Source organism: Ixodes scapularis, unplaced genomic scaffold, assembly GCF_016920785.2.
Source record: "Ixodes scapularis isolate PalLabHiFi unplaced genomic scaffold, ASM1692078v2 PGA_scaffold12__126_contigs__length_90152505, whole genome shotgun sequence".
NCBI classification, from domain to species: domain Eukaryota; kingdom Metazoa; phylum Arthropoda; class Arachnida; order Ixodida; family Ixodidae; genus Ixodes; species Ixodes scapularis.
Window position 1 is genome coordinate 83,617,068 of NW_024609838.1, and position 15,876 is coordinate 83,632,943.

Sequence of the window (15,876 nt, forward strand, 5' to 3'; positions counted from 1 at the left end):
AACCATGGAGAGTTACTGTCAAGGTCAACGGCTCGCCTCTCACGTTCAAAGTCGACACGGGTGCAGATGTAACAGCTGTATCACTCAACGACTACAACAAGAAGCCCATGGGACCCCTGAAGACCTCAGCGCAGACACTGACTGGCCCAGGTCAAACGCCTATAACGACAGCGGGGTACTTTGAAGCCACAATTAACCGGCGTGACACAAGCACACAAGGCAAGGTCTTTGTCATCAAAGGACTGAAAGAGGAATTGCTAAGCCGACCAGCAGTCGAGTCTCTTGGCATACTACGGTGACCACTTGAGCTTGGGGAGACATGTACGAAACCAAGCGATATCTCCGATCTTCTGGCACAGTATCCCAAGTTGACGTCTGGACTCGGACTAATGAAGACCGAATACCACATCAAAGTGAAGGATGACGCCAAGCCCTATGCCGTTACATACCCAAGGCGAGTTCCTCTTCCACTGCTCTCACAAGTGGAGAACAAATTGGAAAGGATGAAAGAAATGGGAGTCATCAAGAAGGTGGAAAAAGCAACGGAGTGGTGCTTCCCGATGGTTGTTGCCAAGAAAAAGAATGATGAACTGAGAATTTGCGTGGACTACGGTCAACTAAACCAACAGATAGTCCGCGAGCGCATGTTGATGCCGACAGTTGATGAGTGTCTCGCAAGGCTAGCCGGTGCAACAGTGTTCAGCCGCCTAGATGCTCGAGCCGGGTACTGGCAGGTGCCTCTCGCAGAAGACTCGCGCGAGTACACAACTTTCATCACACCTGTTGGACGGTTCCAGTTCCTCAGAGTGCCTTTCGAAATATCGACAGCACCTGAGTTCTACCAAAGAGAGATGCTCCGCGTGCTGGAGGGGCTGGACGGTCTGGCGTGTTTGCAGGACGACATCATAGTTTCCGGACGGACAATGGAGGAACACGACAAGAATCTACACAAGGTGTTGAGACGACTGCAACAATCAGGAGTGACCCTCAACGTCAACAAATGCACCTTTCGACAAAGCAAGGTAAAGTTCCTAGGACACGTGGTATCTGCAGAAGGAGTAAGTGCTGATCCAAGCAAGCTGGAAGCCATCACTCAACTTGAACCACCGTCAGACGTCTCCGAAGTGAGGTCCTTCCTGGGTTCGACAAATCACTTGGCAAAGTTCCTTCCCGGTCTGGCAGAGATGACAAAGCCACTTAGGGACCTGATGCACCAAGATGCAGAGTGGTTTTGGGGTCCGGTTCAACAACAGAGCTTCGACCGGATCAAACAGGCACTCTGCGCAACACCAGTTCTCGTCCACTATGACTCCCAGCAGCCACATACAGTCTCAGTCGATGCTTCATCTTACGGGCTGGAAGCCGTTCTTCTGCAGCAGGCAGGTGACAGGCTGTCACCAGTGGCGTATGCATCACGCTCACTTTCTGAAACAGAGCAACGATACGCCCAAATTGAAAAGGAGGCGTTAGCCATCACATGGGCATGTGAACACTTCCGCAAGTACCTCCTGGGATCCACATTTCATGTAGAAACGGATCACAAGCCTCTTGTGCCGCTGCTCACAACCAAACGACTAGACGAGCTCAGTTTTCGTCTCCAACGCTTTCGAATGCGCTTGCTAGAGTACGACTATACAGTGTCACACACTCCTGGAAACAAGTTGTACACTGCTGATTTACTGTCCCGAAAGCCGCAACCAGAGCCAGCCAAGGACGAAGAAAGAGACCTTGAGAGTGCAGTGCAACAGTACGAGGAGTTGACACTTGAACAGCTGCCGGCGTCAAACCAAATGTTGGACAGAATCAAGGCAGGCATCCAAGCAGATCCTACACTCGCCAGAGTGGCTACTTTGTGTACCTCGTCATGGCCGACCGTACATGGACTTGAACCAGAACTAAAGCATTATGCAGAGGTGGCGAGTGAACTTTCTATTGTCGACGGTCTGCTATTTAAGGGTGACAGACTCGTCATCCCACCAAACCTGAGGCTTGAGGTGCTGGAAAGACTTCATGCCGGCCACATGGGCAAGAGCAGATGTCGCGCAAGAGCAAGACAGTCGGTGTGGTGGCCTAGCATCGGAACGCAGGTACAACACTTTGTTGAAAGATGCTCTGTCTGCCTACAACATCGAAAGCCACCAACTGAGCCACTGCTGCTGACTCCTTTACCTGAAAACCCATGGGACACTATCGGCATTGACCTCTTCAAACTCGAAGGGAGAGACTACATTGTGGTTGTGGACTACTACTCCAGGTTCCTGGAGGTGGAGCAACTAAAGGGCACTACAACAAAAGACATCGCTCAAGTCTTGGAACCAATCTTCGCACGATTTGGAGCACCAAGAACGGTGCGGACAGACAATGGCCCACAGTTTGCCTCAGCTGAATTCAGGGGCCTAGTGCAAAGTTGGGGGGCAGACCATGTAACCTCAAGTCCATACTACGCCCAGAGCAACGGCGTGGCAGAGCGTGGGGTCCAAACAGCGAAACAACTCCTGAAGAAGTCGGAGGACATAAACCTGGCTCTCCTATCGCACAGAGCTGCGCCAGGAGTCGATGGTTTTTCACCCAGCGGACTGCTAATGGGTCGCCGCCTGAATATGCCTGTGCCAACCACAACCAAGATGCTCGCACCTAAGTGGGACGACGGCGACTTCAGGCGCAGGAATGAAGCGTACAGGGCACGAGTGAAGCAGACCTACAACGTGCGCCACAGAGTGAGAAGTCGTGAACGCCTGCCGCCAAAGACAGTGGTGTGCGCATACTGAGTGGTCCGGCATCCTGCGGTACAGTGACACGGCCAGCAGCCCAACCAAGGTCCTACATTGTAAGCACATCGACAGGACTAACACGACCCACCGGGAGTCACATGCAGCCAACGGCGGTTCCTAGGAGCGGACGACCAAGCAGACCACCGGACAGGTTGGACTTGTAGCTCGGCTCCCTACTCCTAAGAAAGGGGGGTGTCGTGAGTAGCATTGCGAGCGGCCGCCGACTGCAGCGCCGCGACGCGCCTACGCACGGAGTACTCTCGCCTCGGGGGGCCAGCGGACGGGAGAACGGCGCAACCATGAAAAGACACGGCTGTATGTCGCTGACTACACGTATTGCCTTTAACCCGGAATAAACCGTTCTTGTTATACCCGAACAACGGCTACGATAAGTTCGTTGCATGAAGTGCATGTGGCCCTGATTGTGACTCTCCAAAATAACTGTAAAACAGCTGTGTTGGGAGATTTGTGTTTGTCCTTTGTCCCTCTTGTTCCCCTTCTCCAGGGATTATTTTCGTCATTCTTGTCCAGCTTTGCATTTAATTGCATTATAATGTGAAACATAGTTTGCTTTGTTGTTGTGTTTTCTTTTTTTTTGTCTTTGACGTGTATTGGCCAAAAAAAAAACGTTTCGGTGGGAGTGTTTTTTTTCGGGGTGGGAGTGTATGGAGAGGGTGTTTTATTTAAATGGCAAGTTGGAACTGTGTTTAGAATAAAAGGGGAAGAAACACTTTTGTTTAAATTTGAAGGTGGGTGGATGTTTCCTTATCGCGTCGACCTGTAAGGTCCACATTCTTGCATTGTGTGATGGAGACTGGCGCTTGAACTGTACATAGTACTTCGCCCCTTTGTATTGGTTCAGATGACCTTGAGATTTGGACTATATAAGGAGGTAGACTAAATAAACGAGTTAGCTGAGATTGATACGTCGTCTTATCTATTTTCTGGTAAACGGACAAAAGCCCACCGACCAAAAGCTCACCCGTTTCTTCACAGACCCGGACAAAAGCTCACCTAATCTTTTTTTGGCTACCAGGGCGAAACACGGGCTGGGATAAAGTGCGGACCCGATGGACATTGCACCATTTTTAGGAGAACTGGTACCCATCCCAAGCAAAGGTGTCGACACTAAGCCATAACAAGCGGAGAAGCAACGATTTGGGGAAAAAATTTAGGTCACCAAAATTGAGTAGAGCTGGTAAGATCAAGCTTGATTGACTCAAGATATGCCGGAGCACCCTTGTGCCACACCGAAGAAACTTCGTGAATTTAAGTGTTTAACCTGGAGAGCAACCGAAGAAGTGAAGTCAACCTTCGGTGAACTCGCGTTTTCACTGTGTATACGTCACGCTAAACGCGCACATAAAAGTTAAGCAGAATGTCTCTTCATTACTAATGCATGGGTTTTTTTGGGGTTCAGGTTAATATTTAAACGTGAAAACAGCGCAAAAAATTTAACAAAGGACAAGTGAAAAAAGTGCACGGACAAAGCGCTGTTTTCACGTTTGACGATGTTAAACCAACTAGCCCAACTTACCGTCTTGTTGTTCAGGTTAATATTTAAACTGAATGGCTAAGAAAAATATATTGTTTCCTTCATTGTGCGCCGTAAATGTATTTGAAATCATTGATTATCTCAGGGTGATATGAAAGAGAAACTGAAGCAAAACTGGATTAGACAAATCATTGAGCTGCGAATTTTTAAAAAAAAATATATGTTGAAGGAACGGCAGTTGGTCCTTTTGGACAAGTACAAGACAGATGACCACTTTAGAAAGCTGTGCGGCATTTTGGATAGGCTGGCGTTGCTTCCACCACAGATTGTGTTAGAAGGACTCACGTACATCAGGGAAAACTCTACTGGTGACATCGGCGACCTGCTGTACTATTTCATTGCACGTATGTCTTCCGTGCTCCTTCTGCGGTGGCACGCAGAGCAAATTCTCCTCTTTGCCTGACTGTGTCCGATGACGACCGGGGTTTCCCCCGAAATGGTGGAATATGTACGACGCCACTCTTCAGGATCAAGACTGGACGAACAACACCTTCGAAGGATGGAACACCGGGTTCCAGAAGCTCGTCAGCCACGCCCATCCAAGTGTCTGGAGGCTGGTTGAATGCCTACAGCTACATCAGGCGCTCGTTACCACGGCATTGACACAAGCCCGGAGGGGGTGAGCCCCTGTGAAGCGGCTGCCAAAAACCACTCTGCGCCTGCAGAATCGTCTGAAAAATATTTGCGGGGGGGTTCCAGGCAGCGGCATAGACTTTCCATTTTACCGGGGGGGGGGGGGGGGGGGGGGGGGGGCTTTTTCGAGCAAGCTTTTTCCAGATGCGCGCTGGGATTCTATTTCCCATGTATTTTGTCAATAAAGGCAACGTGTGCATTATTTTGTTTACATGTCACTACTAGAAACTCGTATACATGGCACGTAAGCAGCGCCTCGGTAAGGATCCTTGCCCAGGCCCGGAGGGAGGGGGGGGGGGGGGCGGGGGGGGGGGGGGGGGGGGGTCACGAGTTTTGATGCCCTCCCGTAGTCTACGCCTATGGTTCCAGGTACACCGAGAACCCAGACCTACGAAGACAGCTGGAGGCAGTAGGGAACTGCATTCGCTTCTTACCAATCGATAAATGAACTTGTTTCCACTCTAAACAACAAACCATGCGCCTGTCAGACTTAATTTATCGTAGCATTTTAGTGTCGCACGCAAGCACTTAGGTTGTCCGCACTCGTGTTAACACCAACATGCGATTTTCTCGTGGTGAGCATTTGTCTGTGAAAAAGTGGGCGAGCTTTTGTCCGGTGAGCCTTTGTTCGGTGAGATTCTGTCCGGTGAGCTTTTGTCCGGGTTTCCTATTTTCTTTATCTTCTACGTCTTGACGTTTGTTTTCTACTCAAGTCTCAGGTAAATCCAACTCGGTTTCCGGAACTCCAAATGTGCCACCTCCCAGCCCTGGCAATGCACTCAGAAACCTGAGAAGACGTGGCTCGGAATCTACACACAAAGGAAGCAGAGGACACAATTACACACAATGAGCATGATGAAAATGACGATGCGCATGCAGTGACAGTCAGTGTTTGGAAGACACAGCGGGAGAATGTGTGGAGCACCCTTGCAAGTTTGAATTCAAATGCACCTCCGCGATCGGGCCCTACAGTGGCAGATGAGGCTGCCGACTACTTGACGGCCCCCCTCATCCCTCGTTCCCCTTTGGTGTAACACAAGTGCTAACGAAGCCTTCTTTACCCATAGAAAGCTTCCTATACCACCGACGCGAATAAGGAGCGAACGGCTCTTTTCAACTGCCAGAACTGTTGTGAGCTGCAGAAGTGAGCACCTCCTCACCAAACACGTCGAGCTGCTTGTCTTCTCCCCCAAAATCTGTAAACGCTGAAGGCTTGTGGAAATGAACAGTTGAGTGAATGCATTTACTACTGCACTTTATATATAGATAGCAACGAATCAAAGTATTCTCTTCGAAATTATACAACATCTTTCACTACTCGCTTCGAATTCGCTTCAAACTAAAAAAAAAAAACAGCATTCGCACAAGCCTAGAAGCGTTACCAGCAATTGGCGGGTTAAGTCCGTTCCTCGGAGCGTATATAGTTTGGCGCTCCGTTCACAATATGGACAGGAGCATCGCCGGATACTGACACTTGAGCGCGCTCTTGGTGCACCGAGTATTTCTCGGAGCGCGAGTGACTTCTCCGTGGTCCGTAAAGTCACTACACAACAAAAGATGGCTGCGCCGACCAAAAACGTTGACGAGACGAAGAGCGCTCCCCGACTGCTGCCCTTTTTCAGCTGAATAGTGTTCAATTCAGGAGGTAGAAACGATTCGATGTGAAAGCTAAGACCTCAATTAACATTCCGGAAAAGGTTTGTTCATGCATCTCGCCCGAAAACGAATTGACGTGTGCCGCGGTATCGGTGAAGCACATCGAAGGATCCCGTATCGCGCTGCAAGACGGAACCACGTAACATCTGGCAAGTGTGAGATTCTTCCGTTGACAAGCAGGCTCAAGAATGTTGTCTTTCATTTAAATGTGAACAGCATGCATGGTCAATAAATATATAGATCGATCAAGGTAACTTTCCACATATGTGCTCGAAGCTAGTCTTCAAACATTTCGGGAATATTAAAAACGTTCGTGAAACTTTATAACGTCGCCGTCTTTTTTACTTTACACCCTGCCGCTCCACACTGGAATTAATTAATTTATCTCCGAAATAATTTGGGCTTTGCCACATGTCTCCACGAAATGCCAAGTCCGTCATAACCGTGTGGTCGGAAAGAGCTTGTGCGGCTCGTTGATAGTCTCCAGAGAAAGACTTACCCCTTTGCGTACCTTGGGGGACGCCGTCTCCACGGGGGGCAATTCCCCCCGCTTTTTGACAGGCGGCTCTTCCTCCTGGATGAGCCGTGAGGCCTCGCCCCCTTTCTGCTTCCCGCTGCTCCACTTCACGCTGGCGGACGGGCCGGCCCCGCCCCCGTTGCTGCTCGAGCACACCGACTTGAGGGACCGCTTCCTCTTCTCCGTCTGTGGTGTGTTCGAAGACAATTACCCAACTGCGCGCTCTCCGGCCCCCATCTTCATTCGCAGCGCTTTCTCTCTCCCTCTCTCAAGTGCCGTGCCCACAAGGTTTTGCACGGCCACCGCCTCCGCGCTTGCAGCGCCCTCTGGACACCACATCTTTCCCCCCTTTTTAAACTGGAACATACTCAGCGAGTAACTTCCAGCCATTAACAGCAAGTAATAGTTCGTTTAGAAGAGTCTGTCGCATTTTTTTACCACCCTTCTATCAGTTTCCGAGGTTTGCGCTGATCTCGCACGGGATACCCGCCACTCGCATCTGCATCTATAGCAGCGTCTCAGCATCTTGGGTTGTATGGCTGCTTCTTGGTCTTGGGTCTGTGCATGGTGCAGGCAAGGACGCCAGTGGAAGGTAGCTACCACCTACGCTGTCTTCAAATGCGCTGTCTGTCGAAGCCGTGGCAGACACCTTTGTTGCCTCATCTGTACGCTGCACGGAAGGTCCGGAGACTTGTGAAGGTGCTCGAAAAAACTGGTCCTGATGTCTTCGCCACACCTCACCCGGGGAGACTTGCACCTGGAAAGACACTGGACCAGTCTGGGCAGTGACCGTTCCTGGCTGCCAGTTGCGACCACTTCGGCAGTCTCTGAGTGAAAGTCCGCTCTTGACCTGGGTGTCGCCGCTGTTGGCAATAGTGTGCATAGGCCTCACAGTTTTCAACTGATGGTCTCAGAGCTTCAGTTTGCTGCAGACTCCGCTGTACCGTCAACTGGGCCGGGGACTCTCTTGTTGTCGGGTGCAGGCTGTTCCTGTACGACGGAAGAAAACGCGACAACCTTGTTGACAACGAAGCTGTTTTCTGCAGGTAGTTTTTGATGGTCTGAATAAACCGCTCAGCTAATCCATTTGTAGAGGGATGGTATGGTGCCAACGTGACTTGGGCTATAGCGTTGTGCTTTTAGAAAGTCAAATTCCTCAGACACGATCTGGGGCCCGTTGTCAGAAGCCAAAACGTGCAAAGCACTCTTGTGCACACTGAATGATGGCCTTCGACATCGTAGGCTTAAAGATGAACACCTCCGACCATTTGGAGTGAGCATCAATAGGACGAGTAACATTTTTCCCATGAAAGGTGCCGCCAAATCCACATACAGGCTCTCCCATGGACGTGTCGGCCATGTCCAAGGGTGTAGGGAAGCAGCGGACGGGTTGTTTCGGTGCAGCTGACACATGGTACACCTTCTGATTTCCCTTTCAATGTCCTTATCAATCGATGGCCACCTAACATAACTCCTAGCTCTTTCCTTAGAGCGCACAATGCTATAATGACCCCGTGGATTTCTTCTATGAGCCTTTTCTGAAGAGTCTTCGGAACCACCACCCGCAGACCCCACATGAGGCATCCTTGATGGAGTGAAAGCTCATTGCGGCGTACGTGAAAAGGCACAAACTCTGGATCGATTGGCTTGCGTTCTGGATCCCAACCATGCGTTACTCTCACGATTTGACTTAGGAGAGGGTCTCTGGACGTCGCCCGTGCAATGTCTTTTCATTTAAAAGGGACATTGTCGAAGTATTCACAGTAGAAGGCGTACGTGTCGTCGACAGCGTCGATGTTGGGGTCGTCCATTGCTTTTGGCAGTCTTGGCAAGCAATCTGCATTGCCATTTTCCTCGGAAGACCGGTGGACGATGGTGTAGCGGTGTGAGGTTAGCTGACAGGCCCATCTCTGAAGACTCGTTGCTGTCCACCGGGGTCAGAATCCCTGCCTCCTTCAAAGCCATCAGTTCTTTAGAGACTTCTGCTTTCAGGACGTTGGGCACTGGTCTTGTCTTGAAGAACTTTGAAGCGTACCCACTCTTTAGCTTGAGGCGAGCTTCAAACCCCTGAAGACGGCCAAGATCGTTTGAGAACGCCCGAGCAAGGTTCTTCAAAATCCTGCTGACTTGTTCCTTGTTCCCCTTCTCCAAGCACTGGACAGCCCTGATGCTAGCCCAGTCGGGCATCATCACTTCCAGCCAGTCACGTCACAAAAGTGGGGAACTCCGCAATCTGCAGCGGCAACGAGCGCCTCTCCTACCGGCTTCACCTTGTCACCCGTAAATGCTCGAAGAACAACCCCACTTCTTCCCCTGACCATATTAGTGAACCTTTTCCTGCACAAATCAAGCGGGTGTACAGACAACGTTGCCCCGGTGTCTACTTCCATCGTCAGGGGAATCGTGTTCACTTTCACGGTTACTTCCAGCGGCCTCGGACGTGTCCCACGAAGCTCGAACATCTCGACCTCGTCCTTCTCGTCGACTTTTAGCGTCTTGACTTTCTCCCCTTCATTTCTCCGGCTTCGTGGAGGTGCTCCGCGGTGCTGAGAAGCTGCCGGCCGGACTGCTGGCTCTTGCACACGTGTTCGCGTTTTCCGCCCCTGCGAGTCTAAGCTTTTCCACCGGCAGTTAGTTGCTGTATGATTCGTAAGTCCGCACAGCTGGCATTCGGATTTGTCCCGCTCCAGCTTGAGCACATCAGCGTCCGCGCTCGGGCCATGTCAAACCTGTTGTTCGCCAAGACGGCTTCCATTGCCACTGCGATTTCTAGCGCCTTCTTAAACGTCAGGCCAGCCTTCGACATCTGCCGCTTTTGAATGGAATCACTGATGATACCGCACACCATGCGGTCGCGTAAGGCTTCGCTCAAGGTGCCCACATATTTGCGACAACTTTTTCAGTTCAGCTACGAACTCGAAGATACTTTCAGTCTCGTTTTGGTTTCTTTCGTAAAAACGGAAGCGTTCCTTGATTACGAGAGGCTTCAGCGACAGGTGCTCTCGCAATACGGGTACCAGCTCGATGTACGACTTACTAGCTGGGATGTTCGGAGTAACCAAACTTTTCAACAGAGCGTACGTCTTTGCGGCAATGAGGCTTAGGAACGCTGCCACTTGCCTTTCTGCTATGATGTCGCTTGCGACGTCATAGCTCGACGTTGGTTGGCCAGTCTCAGCCCGCTTCGTCGAACGGCTCAATTTGACCGAGGGTCGCCATGGCGTCGCGGCGTCACCGGCGAGTGGTGCGGCGGGAAATCCTTTGACGAGGCACACGTGGCTGAACGCTCGTCGCAAGTTGTGTGTTCGAAGACCTTTATTCAACCGCCCGCTCTCCGGCACCCCTCGGGCCGAGTCAACTCCAAGTGCCGTGCGCACAAGGTTTTGCACGGTCACCGCACCCGCGCTCGCAGCGCCCTCTGGACACCACATCATCTCCTCCAGGATCAGGCAGGCCGCCTGTCGTTCCGGAAACGAGCCGACGTTGTATCATTTGGAAAGTAAGCCGGAGAAGGAAGTTTCGAGCGGAGGTGCGCAGACTTCACTCCCCGAATTCGTGTTGACATTTATGGCGGCGTCCCACCTGACCGTAATTCAAACTTACGATAATCTCACCGTAATTCCAAATTACAGTAACCTAGCCATAATTATAAGATATAAAGACCTCGCCGTAAGTTGGTGTAAAGAAAACCTCGCCGTAAGTCCTTGTTTTGATAACCACACGCTAGGTTAGCGATACAATTAAGCAGACATGTACACGTTAGCCAAAAAAGTAACTATATACCGTTACTCGTTACTTGCTCAAAAAGTAACTAAGTACGTTACTCGTCACCGATTCTCAAAATGAACGCGTGAGTTACCTCAAAAGTAACGAGTTACTTTTCACGTTACTTTGACAACCAAATACACAACTGTTTTCAGCAGTTATGTTTCCCGCTTCATTGCAAATACATCTACGGCGACGCTAAAGAGTCGTTTTACCGACGCGTTCGAAGGAACGGCAGTGTTGTGCTTCAGGAAGAGCTGGTGAATCTGGGATTCCCCTTTCTCTTGCGTTCGCTCTACTTCTAAAGTTCGAAGTTGACAATGGGTTCTTTGCCTTTCCACGTTGGCAACATCCGGGTTTACATTCGATCCGAACTCGTTCTAGAAGGTTCAATTAACGAACCTCATTGTGTCCACTGGGTGAAGGACATTCCCGGCTGTAGAGTTCAGTACAGCAACGTTTATCGCTGGATAAGTCAGTCGAACTGTCCGACTGACGTGCTCAGCGATATACGTTGCAGTTCTGTCATACTGTTTAGTTGTTTTTCGGGTTGCGCTCCATACCGTTCTAGCAATAAAAGCATGCTTAGGTTAGAAGAAAAACAAGGCCCTTTAAGCGGTGTTGCACACGTTACTCCTGCAAAGTAACGAGATACCGTTACTCGTTACTTGGCCTTAAAAGTAACTAAAAACGTTACTCGTTACCGAAAATAGTAATTAGGTAGAAGTAACGCGTTACGTACATGTCTGCAATTAAGGATGTCGCCAACCCAACAATCGTTGAACAGGAGGTCCAACCGGTTCGTCGTCAAACTTACGGGAAAATTTGGCAAAATTCGACTCCGGATCGGTGTTGCCCAGCTTCACACAAAATTCGCAAAATCGAGAGACAAAAGATTACACGGTAGGTTCTACAGCTTAGAGAAATTACTTCTAATGGTTATGCAATTTAAAAGCAAATGTATAGACGCTTTACAGCAGCTGTGCATGGGCGCCGCCATAACTGACCTTCAGTTTTTGTTCCCTCTTATTCCGTTCGCTTCACTTCATCATTACCACAGTAGGACGGGTTATTGCAATTTTAGATGCTACTGTGTTCTTGTGCCCAGCATAGGCCCTTGTGAAGACCCGTCAACGCCCGCTTCAGTGGCTCGGCATCTCGGTAAGACAAGAGAAGGGCAGCTATGGCGGCTCAATCTGGCGCGTGTGTAAAGCGTCTATATTCTTTAAAAGGTTTAGTCAGCTTGTTACCCCCTTTGCCAGGTGACGTCGGCACGTCCTCAGTTCCATTGAATCTGCACAATAGTCAAACTTTAGTTGAACTGAGAATACGAAAGCAAAGAGGAGACAACGACGGACATGTGTACCTTTTTTTTTTTTTTTTTTTTTCTTAGCAACTGTGTCAGCATGCTCGTCAAAATCTTCAGCTGAACTTTGCTTGAAAGGTTTAAGAAATCCGAAACCTGGTGGAACTCGAGCCTTCCCAGGTTCATGACGCAATATCTTAACCGTAAGTATAGCGTTATGGCGACCTAACCGTAATTTAGATTACATCATCCTAGCTGTAAATTGAAGTTCTGCAGTGTTCCCCGTAACATCAACTTAAGGCCCCTTAAAGGTCACGCGCTCGAGACTAATTAGGTCTTGCGATGAGAGAATACACTAGCGCCATCTCTCGGGTGGATGTGCAACACTAGTCTCTGTATTATCTTTCTTTTTTTTTTCGCGCAAAAATTATTATTATTTTTTTTTTATTAGAGAGCTTTTGAAAATGATATAAACAACAATTTCGTATAGATAGTATGTACATCTGATCTCGAAGAATACCTCCAGACCAGGCACGTAGCCAGGAGGGAGGCCCATAAGGCCCGCTCCCCCCCCCCCCCCCCCCCCCTTCCCGAACCAAAATCCTGGCTACGTGCCTGCTCAAGAACTACGCTCTAGGGAAATGTAGTTCAAGGGTCTCCTCATGGGTGGCACCAGCCTGTCAGCGTGTTTTCTCGTCCCAAGAGATATTGTCAAGCTCTAAGGCACGGGGTTCTAAGGGGTCACAAGTCTGTGAAGGAGCCTTGATGGTAAGACCCCGAGAGGAGGGAAAAGGGCGTTCTCACCCGCGGCCGCCAGTCAATCGAACTGTCACTGTCGGTGTCGACCTCCATGAGTTGGTGCTTCCCATGTCCGCAGATCTTGTCCTCCGCTTCTTTGTTGGTGACGCGTTCCACCTGCGGGTGCGCGCGACACGCGTGCCAGCTCAGTTTAGACGGCCCCGAAAACCCGCGGAAGTTGAGGGGGTATCAACTAGTCTTATCCATACTTCGCCTTAAAAGTTCTGCGCCACGTTCCGGGAGTCACAGAGCGCAAGTATGAGACTTCGGGATGTGCTTTTCTTGAGTGAGCGCTCGTTCAGACGGAAAGTTTCGAATGTACAAACTTCCGGTAATGCCGAGTGTCGTCGGGAGTAGGGAGTGGCATAGTTCGCAGATTCATACCTACAATTAGAGACTCACAAAACTTGTGAGCGCACGCCTAGTTAGGGCCTTCCCAGGCAAACACTGACAAGGCGTAACGAGTCAAAGAATGGAGGCAACCCCGGAGAAAACACTTTTCATCTCCAGATGTACATTGCGAAACATATTCCGGGCTAGGAGCCATTCCAAAACACGCTTTGATTTCGAAATGCAGACCCCGAGACAAAAGAATGTTACGGAATCCCTCAAACGTATCTTGCGGCATAAATATCAAATCACGCCAACAGATATACTTTTTTTTTGTGAAAGGCTACTTTTGTTATTGATGGGTCGTATGCAGGCATTTGAAGTGGCACTAAAGTGGTTTCTGAGATAGTCCATTTATCGTCACAACTCAATCTACGGGCTCTAAGCATTCTAAGAAAACACGAAAATTAGATTGATATGCTGAAAAGTAGTGAAAGCGCACAATAAAGACGAATACGAAGACGGAGAGGCATTCGTCTTTATTGTGCGCTTTCACTACTTTTCAACATGCATAACCAACTCGCCTGCATCGCTACGTTCGATTGATATGCATCCGCTTTCCCTATTAAAAACAGGATTCAAGACTGCGACATGTCCGTGTTTCTGCAATTCGGGGCAAAAACCAGCACAAGGCGCCGTTGGACGTGCGACAGTTGGTCGTGACCAATCTCTTCCCGCGTATATCAGTTCATCATCGGTCGACCCCTTCCCCGTACGGAAAGCGATCGCTTGCGATTGGCGGTCGCAAAAGGCAGACTCGAATACAGGAGACTCTGTTTAATTCAAACTCCAGGAAGCCCCAAATTTTCTTTGAACTATCAAATGTTTGAACTATCAAAAATTTATCTAAATATGATGCAACATAAAATTAGCCATTCGTGATATACGTGTCGCCATTCGTATGATGCGAATGGCTACACATACAATGCAGATATTTGTTGACTTCCCCTATACAGGGGCCTACTAATAATAAGCAGGTATGCCACAGATGAAACATTTGTGAAATCAACCCCAGGAATCCGGGACACGCCGCTGCTTACAACTTGCGCCATCTCTTGGCAGTCACATCAGCGCCCCAGCTTAACTCAATGGGCAAAAAAAATTATATTTTTGTAACTCAGTAAAGAACCCACCGATTTTTTTGCACTCGGAGGATTATAATATTGACCTAATAGCCCGCCTATTTTAAAAAATTCAATGCCACACGACCATTATATTTTCTTCCTGAATCAATGAACCGGTTCCCATAGACCCCCATTAAAAAAAGAAACCATGACATTCACTTACCAGGAAGAAAATCTTGGCGCCACAGACACTTGAGGTGAAATACGATTATTTTATTAATCTTAGCTTTAATTGATTCCAGGAGAGCATTTTGAAATTCACGTTCAATTTTGAGTTATCGAGGTCTAAACTTCCGTGATAATCGAGAGCCTGCAATAGCGTGAAAACATGGATCGGCCAGCACGAAGTTCCCGCTCAAAACTTTTTGCCAATATTTACTATTTCAATAGATTAAATATGTATTAATGCGAAAGCATTCCCATGGAGTGAACCCGGGGAAAGACGTCACCTAAAATCCCATTGGGTGCGACGCGTCATGTGGCTCCATAGCAACGGGGTCATCTTTGCCGAGGAGCCAGCCAAACTGCTGGCGGCGCAGTGGTAAGGGGGAGGGGGTGGGGCGGGTATGCGCTGGACCGACGTCAGGCCTAACGTTAGGTACAACGTCACGCTTTGAGGTCTAACGTCGTCAACCGGTACGCGCAGATGTTTGACGTGAGGGTGGGACGCGGGTATGCGCTGGCCTGACGTTAGGTCTAACATTACGCTTTGAAGTCTAACGTCGTCAACCGGTACTTTGAGGTCGTCCTAGACGTCGTCCTCAAGGCATCGTCCTTGAAGTTGTCCTTGAGGTCGTCCCCGACGTCGTCCTCTAGGCGTCGTTCTCGACGTCGTCCTAGACGTCGTCATCTAGGCGTCGTTCTCGACGTCATCCTAGACGTCGTCGTTGAGGTCGTCCTCCGCGTCCTTCTAGATGACGTCCTTGAGGTCGTCCTAGACGTCGTCCTCTAGGCGTCGTTCTCGACGTCATCCTAGACGTCGTCATCTAGGCGTCGTTCTCGACGTCATCCTAGGCGTCGTTCTCAACATCAACCTAGACGTCGTCGTTGAGGTCGTCCTCCGCGTCCTCCTAGATGACGTCCTTGAGGTCGTCCTAGACGTCGTCCTAGATGTCACCCTCGACGTCGTCCTAGAGGTCGTCCCATACGTCTTCCTCAACTTTAATACGTGTAGAAGCATTGCTATACATGCCGAGCTGTGCATTTTCATGCACAGCTCGGTATGTATAGCATCACATTCCAGGAGACAATTTTTCTGTGACTTTTTTAATCGCGTCCCTTGTACAATAAGTCGGCTCTCTTCGCTGTGGCGGCTAAGTCCGAACGAGTTTTTCGGGCAGTTGCGCCTCGCTCAGGAAGCC

At 49.6% G+C, this 15,876-nt stretch overlaps 1 protein-coding gene across 3 annotated transcripts in view; it reads right to left on the bottom strand.

The window, feature by feature from the left end:
- Positions 1-15,876, bottom strand: part of LOC8052435 — a 72,569-nt gene that overhangs the window by 17,052 nt on the left and 39,641 nt on the right. The window contains exons 3-4 of one of the 3 annotated variants that reach the window (XM_040219326.3): positions 13,008-13,118; positions 7,115-7,318 (exon numbers count right to left, since the gene is read on the bottom strand). The exons of 1 other annotated variant lie outside the window; for it this stretch is intronic. In XM_040219326.3, the coding sequence (XP_040075260.1) occupies positions 7,115-7,318; positions 13,008-13,118 (315 nt within the window). The remainder of the gene's footprint in view (positions 1-7,114; positions 7,319-13,007; positions 13,119-15,876) is intronic. One more of the 3 variants, XM_040504167.2, reaches the window with a different exon arrangement.